This window comes from Tympanuchus pallidicinctus, unplaced genomic scaffold, assembly GCF_026119805.1.
Source record: "Tympanuchus pallidicinctus isolate F22 unplaced genomic scaffold, pur_lepc_1.0 scaffold22, whole genome shotgun sequence".
NCBI lineage: Eukaryota > Metazoa > Chordata > Aves > Galliformes > Phasianidae > Tympanuchus > Tympanuchus pallidicinctus.
In genome coordinates, this window is record NW_026294739.1 from 2,634,562 (window position 1) to 2,644,231 (window position 9,670).

Here is a 9,670-nt window from a genome sequence, read left to right on the forward strand (position 1 = left end):
AGAACTCTGTATTGAAGTGCATCATAGATGGAAGGCTTTAATTATTAACGTAAGGTTCAGTGAGTTGGCTGAGAGGATTTTAAAGGCAGCAATACTGTGCATTTTACACCATCACTAATGTGTCAGTAATTCTGAATGTTCCTTTCCTAGATGAGAGTCTGGAAGGCTCTTGGCTGAACAGGACTGAAAACATCCATACTCCAGGAGCACTGCAAGCACCACAGCTCACCTCAACTGTCTTGAGAGAGAACACCAGACAAATAGGGGAGCAGATCCAGGAGCACGAGTCAGAGCAGGGATCTGAGCAAGATTTTTTACACAAGTAAGTGTTGGAATGTGTGTACCAAACACAGTAAAATCCAGGTGAAGAAGTTGTGTAAAATGTGTGTGGATAGTTGTGGCTCCACAAATGTAGTTTTTCCAGTTGCTTTTACAAAGGAACATCTTGGCTATGGCTCAGCAATAGCTACATTATTTTAAATCCACCCCCACCCCCCAAAAAAACAGGTTGTAATGAAGGTAGAAGTCTTATAGCATAACTGAGGGCTTATGGATAAATCATAGTGTCTGTGGGCCCAGGCTGGATTGAACTGTTTCTCTGAAAACCTATTAGATGTTATCTTTTTTTTTCCTTCTCTCATAGTACAGTAACTGTTCTCCAGACATCTTTACTGATTTCTTACAAATTAACTCTTCAGTCCAGCTGCTGAACTGGTATCTCCTGCTTCTTGGCACTTCTGCAGGCAGTTTTTTTTTGCCCTAAATTAGACATGATTTTTTGTCATTCAACTCCCAGTTTATCACCTCCATTTAAATCAATTTATGGGGGGAGAATGGTTGTTATTATCTGTCAGTAGTTTATTTAACAAAGTCTTCAGAGGATGCTGCTATGTGCTAATTCTATCAATCTGAAGACAAAGAACAACAGCATCTGCGTTGGAGGCTGTTCTTATAACTTTTATAGCCTATTCTTTTCCCTTGGTTGTGCCTGCAGCATGCACAGACATCAGCAGTGCAGCAGATGAAACCTTGATAACATCCATGAATCTGTGTTTGCCACAAGAGATACTTGCATCTCAGCTGGCTGCAAATAACTTCATTTCCTCAGCGTTTGGTGTTTCCATAATGATTTCAGCTCCCTTATTTCCCCATACAACAACGTGGTATCAGCACAAGGCAGTGTGAGATGGGTGAAAGGCTCAGCAGGCAGGTTCACACTGCAGGCAGGGCTACCTGTTCTCTTGCACAAAGGCCTGACATGGGCACACGGTTTCCCAGCTGGTGCTGTATGGAGGAATGAGGGTTGGCACATGAAGATGTGGATACAAGGCAAGTGGGAGCATGGCTTTTCTCACCTACACAGATGAGATGGGCAGAAGGCTCCAGCTGGCCATGAAAACACAACTGAGGATGAACTGTTAAGGTCCAAACCAAAGTATCTTATCACCTTACTCTCATGGTACTGAGATCTGCCTTCATTTTCCTTGCTTCCTGCGCTCTTTGCATCCCCAGATATTGCTGTAATTTCTAGATTATAAATAAGACTTTGTAGCTCAACAATTTCTCCTTTTTTCCTAGTCCTCAATTAAAAAGCAAATCAAAAAAAAAAAAAAAGAAAAACCAAAGAACTTGATGAAACAAGAGGCTTTTCCCTGCCCCTTTCTGATCCCATCACTGTGCTGAACACTAAGCTACCTCTCTGTGAATATTTAATCAGTTAAGGAAAGTACAACTGCTTCCACTTGCTGTGCATCACCTTCCTGAGCCCGACGAACAGGAGCTGCCTTAAGGTGTGGGAGAACCTTACTCTTTTCAGGGAGAAGCTGCACCAGGCTTTTCACTCTGTGCTTGAACCTCTGTTTCCCCATCTCAGCTGATGCTGCAGGCAGAGAACTGTTGAGCAAAGACAGATAGCACTGCTCTCCTTGGATCCCACACAGAAGTTCACAGTGTGAACCAACAGTAGAGAATGGTTTCCTTTCAGCCTGGAGTTAGCTCTCATCCACACACATGCTGAGGGTCACCTCATCTTCCCACTTAACACTGTCTCTTACGTGCCACAACATACCTTACAGTTGGATCCTGCTGATCCCTAATCCTCTTGTGAATTGATCCCAAACATCTTGTGCATTCCATAGAGTCCCTAAAAATATGAATGTATACAATCTAATGTATGCTGTTTGCATAGTAGCTGTACACAGCTGTGTAACACGAGGTACTTCAAACAATCTTGAAGATCTTTTCCAGCATAAATAAATCTATGGAAGATGAGGGTCACAAACAAATACAGAGCAGTCGGTTGCTGAACAGAATGGTCAGTCATGCCCAAAGCAGTATTTCTCCTGGATTGTTTTCACGTGGTTCTTCCCTTTTAGTGTCAGTCGTACTAGGGTATGAGATTACATATTTAAGAAGTGGTGTTGCTCTTGAAGATCTGCACGTATCTACTACTGTCTCTTTCTAACTGCAGTACACAAAACATCGAACACGTTGCTTTCTACTGCTGGATTTAGTTGGTACTGAGTACAGCCTTCCAGGAGTTTGCATACGGATACGTCACTGGATGCTGAAGTTGATAGGAGGATGCATTTGAAAGCAATTTGTTTTTCACTTTCCGTGACTTTTTGTCTTAAAATGTTTCTGTTATTAACTTGGATCTATTCTTACTCTTATTTTTGCCCAATCTGAGGTGGTGAATTAAATTTTTGAAGTGTCCTTATTTCGGATGCATGCACATCAATGAATGAGTAATGCTAGTGTTTTATGTAGCTGTTTTTATTGAAACAATTAATGGAATTGTTACACAAGGGGAGGAGCCAAGTTGCAGAGGGGAATCCAGAAGACTTGTACAAGGATGGATGTAATTTAAATAACTAAAGCTGAAGCATACCCAGACAAAGAACTTGAGGAAATGCTGTTTGAAAACAGGCAACTCAGAATCGTTAGCGTTCTCAGTCATAACTCTGCTCTATGTTTGTTAGTCCCCAGATGCAGATATCTTGGTTGGGCCAACAGAAGCTAGAAGATTTAAATCGAAAGGACAGGACAGGAATGAACTACATGAAAGGGAGAACTGGTGTAAGGCACGCAGTGTAAGTGTTCAGAGCATCTTCATTTTAGATGGCAGAACTGCATTTAAATGTTACTTTTCTGGGTTGTGACCAGTAAATTCTGTAATGATGTTTAACTCTTCTTTGTAAAGGCAGAGTAACAGCTGTGTAATGTTGGCATGGATGCCAAGCAACAGGGTGCTGTAGCCAGGTGTTCTGCCCCTAACCACAGCTGTAAGCAGGTGCCTAGTGAATCAGCACATCTTTGTGGGACCATTTTTCATCGTTACCTAATTGCTTTCAACTATTTCCAGACACTTCCCATGAAGCACTGTGATTTGTCTGTTAAGGAATTTACAGCAGGTGTTCATCTCAAGTTGTTCTCCAGTTTTCCCATGAACTTGTTTAAGCTTTGTTCACCCGCCTCATCTATTGTGAAGGTGTCCCACTGGGCAGCTGATGGAGGGAACACACGTGGGTGAATGCAGAAGTGTTCTGTTGTACAAGGTGCTCTGTGCTCCTGATCTAATGAGGTCTTTCAGCACATAAATACTCCTCAGGGCGGGGGCCAGAGTCTCCAGCAAGATCAGGTCATTATAGTGCTAGAAACTGGTCTTGGATTCAGTGGTGGATTCCCAGACACTTAACAGTGATCTTGGCAGACACTGTAGCTCCTTTTTATAAAAGGGCAGACAAACCCAATGAGGTTATTGCCCTTTCTTTCTTAAGGACAGATTTAATTAGTGGTCATAATGATATTACACTGGACTTCCTGCTTTAGCCTCTGCACGTGGGAGGGTTTTTACCTACAATTTTCTTCCAGCTAATACTGAGTAAACATGCTGGTTTTATTCTCGATGCAATGCTGAGAAGGAATTAGGGGATGGATTTTGCATTTTCTTAATGACCGTGTTCATGGTTGGGAAATTACAGTGCCTGAAATCGATGCCTTCTTTCTGCTTAACCAGACGCGGTCTAATGGAAGATGATGCTGAGCCCATCTTCGAAGATGTAATGATGTCCTCACGAGGTCAGCTAGAGGACATGAATGAAGAATTTGAGGACACAATGGTCATTGATCTGGTCAGTAAATCTTATTAATAGCAAATTTAAAGTGGTAGAAGGATGAGTTAGAAGGAACTCTGTAAGTACAAAGTGTCCACAATGTTGACCTTTATTTCCTTTGATCTTAACGTTAAAGACTGGAAGTAATCTGAATATTTTCTGAAACCTGAAACTGCAGTTTCAGGCCCAGTTGACTTCATTCGTAGAAACACAAGAAGCACTGCCTACTGCTCCTCCTAATATTCTGGATTCAGGCAGTAGCACATGCCTGAAGCACTGCTGTGCACCTCTGACTTGTCCACCTATGAGAATGAGGATATGATTTGTAGCAGTGCAGACCTCTTAGAGAAGTGCTAAAGAAATCACCAATCTGACTTGCCCTGCAGATCCAACCAGGGGCAGGAGTGCTGCTGGGGCACAGAGGTGAGACCACCTCATTCTGTCCCATTGAACATTACATGAAGCTGCCTACTCAGCATCGTGCTGTTCACATGGACTGTCTGAAATCCAGTAATGACATTTGATTTGGTTTGGTGTTTGACTTTATGAAGAGTTTGGAAACCATCAGCTAGTTATACGTGCTGTTGCTTCCTTCCTTGTGTCATTGTTACAGCCATCACTAACTCATTTGCAGGCACAGGACTTTATGCAGGCTCACTGTGGTCAAGCAGAGTTCGTTCTGTTTCCTAGTTTGTTTTCTGGGATGTAGGGGAGGTAATGCATCCATATGCACAGTTTCGTCCAGGCTCCAGCCATGCACGGAGCTGTGCTGGCACAGCAGGCAGGAGAAGGCCGGCATACAGCAGTACTTACAGCACCAGGCTGAACCATCAGGCTGCAGCCTCTGTTTCTTCCATGTCAATATGATCGAAGACGTGCAGATTTTCCTACAAGCCTACTGGCCTCAGTTCTGAATGAACTTTTGCATTATGCACTTTACTGGTTTCTGTGCTTTTGTATTTCTCTTTCACGTCCAAATTATGAGGCAGAGGTTGAGTTCTCGTATTGTATCATCGTAAGTAAAATGTTCTGACCACATCAGGGTTTCATCACAGACGAAGCATAAAGCACAGTTTTTATGTAGTCTGACCATGCACAGTGCTAACACAAGAACACCATTAAGGCAGCAAGGGCCTTAAGCGAGTCCTTAGCTATGGGCACAAACTTGAAGTTACTTTAGTGTAATTCTTTGTCTGCTTCCTTAAATAAATATGAACTTAGGCAGCACTCTCCTATATCAGGGCCTCAATTTGTATCTGAGCTTTATGGAAATCCATGCAAAGCTGCTTTACAAGGCCATGGACGAACAGGCCAGCAGCTGTAGAGCCAGCAGGTCCTTGGCAGGCAGTCATGGATGTGATGTTCTAACAGCCTGCCCATCTTTGCAGCCACCTTCAAGAAACCGACGAGAACGGGCTGAACTGAGGCCAGACTTCTTTGACTCCGCAGCTATCATTGAGGATGATTCAGTAAGCCTTCCCTCCTACTGCCTGCTGTTTATCAGAGGCTCCTTTCTTGATTACCGTTGCACTTAATTAATCACTCTCTTTTAAATCATTTTTCTAGGGATTTGGAATGCCAATGTTCTGAAGTCTGCTGAAGACATTTTACAAATTTGGAACTCTATTGTTTAGAGCTAGAGGCCTATATACTGTGATAGCTTGTATGAAAACCACATTTTTGATGTGATACGGTTTGATTTTTAACCAAATGATTGAGGTCAATCCCTTTTTGTAGTGACAGAAAGAAGAGGAGCTCCTTAATGACACAAAGGAATGTTGGCCAATCCCGTCACCTCAGAAAGGCTGACCTAGAAAATCATTTGTATCCCTTGTTCTTGACTGTCCTAATACAGATTTTTTTTTTTCCTGGAGGAGGAGGAAGTTTTAAATTGTTAAGACAGCTGTCAAAATAAACACTGTTCTACATATGTTTTCTGAAAACATTGAGTGATAACAGAACTTTTTAACTTTATTTTTCTGCTGTACAATTTAAAACGGTTTTAACATTTGCCTTTTTATGTTTTAAAAGCTAGCCATTTTTATTAAACCTATGCCTATCAGCCATTGACTAGCAATGATGCTATAAGCAGGTCGTTCTGGCTACAGAAAAGTGTTTTTGGACACACTGGATTTGATTAACCTTGTGGTACGCTTATATCCTCTCGTAGGCATTGAGAAGAACACTCTCATAGAGGAGGTTAGAATTCTAATGACGTGCATCTCTGCCAAAAAAATTCAGATTCTGATATGATAAACCCAGATTTTATACTCGTGAGAAGATTTATTTTTATTTATAACGGGACATAAAGTGAGAGATGTCCATGAAGCCACTTTTCCAACAGACGCTGTGTAACATTCATTTTATATAGCACACGGGGACACAAAAGCAGTAAGTTTTCTATTGGTACTTGCTCTGTGCATTTTTAGCAACTTATACCAGCAAATAAAGTATTCTCAGTAAAACACACCAATGGTTCTCAAGTAATCACTTTGCTGTTTTTACTACCTACTTCAAGCCCTGCCAACCCAAGGTACATAAACAGCAACTTTCCTATTAAAGAAACAGTAATTCAAGGGTGGGGGAAAGGAGTCGCTGTAGCATCCTACAAGCACTGTTACCTGTACCATACAGAGCCCCCTTCCCATGCCCTCAATTCCCTTCTGCGCTATTTTTGTAAATTAATTTTGCCAGTTAGAAGTACTGTATGTGCTGCATAGAAACTTGTGCTTAGATGGTGAAGTTCTTAAGCTTACAATGGAATACAGCTACATTTTCAGTGTTAACTGTGCATATTAAGAGTAACTACTGGGGGGAAAAAAAGACAATTTTTCAGAAAAGCAAAAAACATGTAAAAAAAAAAGACAAGCCCAGAACAGCCTCAGCTGAGTCATGGTAATCAGAGATTTTTCAGTCTTCAATGATTTGGAGTAGAATTATGCTTGGGTTTGATGCCTCAGCCTGGTGGCTGCTGCCAGAGCTGCTGCCCACCCACAGCCTGCACTGAGCGGCGTCTCTGGGCACCAGCCCCAAGCATTCACCTTCCTTTCTGCCTTTGAGATACAAAGCAGACCGACCCACCTGGAGCACAGCAGCTTTAGAGGTGCTTTTTTTCTTTTTAAGCAACAGCAAGTAATCATGGAACTTTTCTTTTTTACGGGAGCTTATTTAAAAACAAAACAACATTGACACCCAGTGCTTATTTGCTGGGAGGGGAAAAAACAGCGAAAAAGAACCAACCAGCATTTCACACAGCTGAGGTTTGTTTGTTTCATGTGCAGTTCTCAAACAAACAGTTGCCAAAAATGTTGGACCAGGAGATTCAGCCGTTCCTCTGCTGTCAGCTGGGTAACACACGAAGCAGGAGAAGTGGCTGGAGCTCCATAACACAGTAACATTACCTCCCTTCCTCTTCTGTCCATCCCTGTGGTGCTGGGTGGGCTGGGATGGCTGCATTAAATTGCCATCGCAGTAATTCTGTGAGCATAGAGGCACAATAATGGCTGCCAGGTTTGAGTCAGAGCCTCAGACAAACCTTGTGCTTCACAGTCCTCTGTGTGGAAAACTGATTCCTAATTTAACATTGTAGAATACTGTATAACAAACATTTATTATCACGGTACCTGCAATGGGTTTCCAGTTCAGTTTGCAGTCAATAGGTTTTTGTATTATGAGTGTCTCCTTGATTGGTTTTGCTAGTAATTCTGTAAATTGTACATTTACAATATGAGGTTTTTTTTTTCCTTTTGTACAATTTAAAACTGATGCTTCACCTTTCATTTAATAAACTATTCAAAATCATGAGTACGATGAGCACCCTCTTCACTATAACTTTGTTTAAATACTGGTTTGGGCCATCACATCTTGTCATCCCATTAATTAGCAGCCAAATGAAGTACTGAGTGGTAGTTCTCATATAGTCCAGGCTTCAAAAACAATACATATCTTAACCATTCAGCCTTAGAGGAAAGGAAAATGTTATCTGATCTCTCTTTCTCCCCCCCCCCCCGCTTTTTTTCCCCCTTTCTCTCCTCTGTGGAGTGGCTTTGGTTGATGGTGGGGTTTTATTGTGAGATTGCAGTACATCTGGTAACTCATCACACAACTTGGGAAGTCTCACTCCTGGGAAGTTCCAGTCTTTGCCATGCTGTAAAAACTGCCACAAAGTTGGAGAAAAAATTCACTTTCCTGTCATTTACACCTCCTATGATCTGGACCATGTGGGAAGAAAGCAGCAATAAAGGCCTGGAAGGGCAATGAAGTTTCACAGATTCACAAACTGAAAAGCCTCGTGACGCCCCCAGCTCAGAGAAGGAGGTGCTGTTTTTCCCCAACCTGTTAATGATTTCATCTCTGCAGAGCTAAAGGACACTGCCTTGTCATCAGAGAAAGATCTGAGAGGAAAAGGAACAGGACCAAACAGGTGAGGAATGGGATAGGAGTCAAGGCCTGAACTGCACTCTAGGTCTACTCCTCAGCCACAACCTGAACCTCCCTCCAGCTGCCTGTAAGTCACCCTTAATGCCTGACATGTCATGCTTGGCTTGCTTCTAAGTTCAAGGACTTTTGAAAAGATTCTTATTTTGTACCTATTGTTTGTGCAGGGGATGAGAATGCAAGAGAAGCTGGAGAAGTGTGGCCAGAACAGCTTTCCAGTATGTTTCCAAAGCATTGTGATGGCAGAGCAATGAAGTGCTCAGAACTCACCAGCATGTAAGAGCTGCATTCTTATACTAGCAAGAGGGGGAAAAGAGGATGGAGTCTGTATAACAGCTAATGAGGTTAGGAAACTAGAAAAACAGCTGTGCCTCCTCTTTTGTGACTTGACAATTGGGGTTCTCATTTAGCATCTCCTGCTGGCTCTGATCAGGCTGAGAAACTGCACCTGTTGCTTTACTGACACAGCTTTTGCCTCTAAACTTTGGACAGCCACTCTCATACCTTTGAAACTACTCATGGTCCTATGTGATAACTCTTAAGGTTACAGACACCTGACTACACCACTTCTCACAACTAACTGAAGAACTCAGTTCATTGCAGGGACCCCCAAACATTCACATTTCAGCTGACCTTGCCTTGTTGCAGTGTGCTCTTTCCTGGGGCAGTAGCAGCAGGCACCTGCTTATTCAGTGCATGTCTGCTGCAATACAACCACATACATTCAGACAGCTTAAATGCGTTTCCATAATCTGAGTACATCACCTCTAGTCATTACGGAGCTGGGATCATAGCTGAAAGTTTTTCTCTGCTATCTTTTAGGTCATTTTTAGTGGCTGCTTCCCCCCTCATCCCCCCCTCCCCTTTTTTTTTTTCCCTCCAGGCTCCATGGCTGAAGGCACCAGGCACCAACGTGCACCTACCCAGGATCAGTGCCTACCAGCAAAGTTGCACTCTTACCTCTTTCCTCCACTTCAGATGCCTGGGGAGTGGACAGAAGCAGCAGCGATCAGCAGGTACAGTAGTTCTTTATCTTGTAACACATTACTGCTAATTACTGAGGATAGTCTCAACAGACAGGTCATCACAGGGCTTCTTGTGCTGGAAGTTATTTGCAG

The 9,670-nt window shown here is 42.6% G+C and overlaps 1 protein-coding gene across 7 annotated transcripts in view; it reads left to right on the forward strand.

Moving 5' to 3' along the window:
* The window catches only part of STAG1 (stromal antigen 1), a 160,820-nt gene extending 154,232 nt beyond the window's left edge, over nucleotides 1–6,588 (forward strand). For all 7 annotated transcript variants that reach the window (XM_052687270.1, XM_052687274.1, XM_052687275.1 and 4 more), the window contains 5 exons: nucleotides 151–322; nucleotides 2,982–3,092; nucleotides 4,019–4,133; nucleotides 5,504–5,584; nucleotides 5,682–6,588. In XM_052687270.1, the coding sequence (XP_052543230.1) occupies nucleotides 151–322; nucleotides 2,982–3,092; nucleotides 4,019–4,133; nucleotides 5,504–5,584; nucleotides 5,682–5,705 (503 nt within the window). In that variant the 3' untranslated portion in view covers nucleotides 5,706–6,588. The remainder of the gene's footprint in view (nucleotides 1–150; nucleotides 323–2,981; nucleotides 3,093–4,018; nucleotides 4,134–5,503; nucleotides 5,585–5,681) is intronic.
* Nucleotides 6,589–9,670: the final 3,082 nt, after the last annotated feature.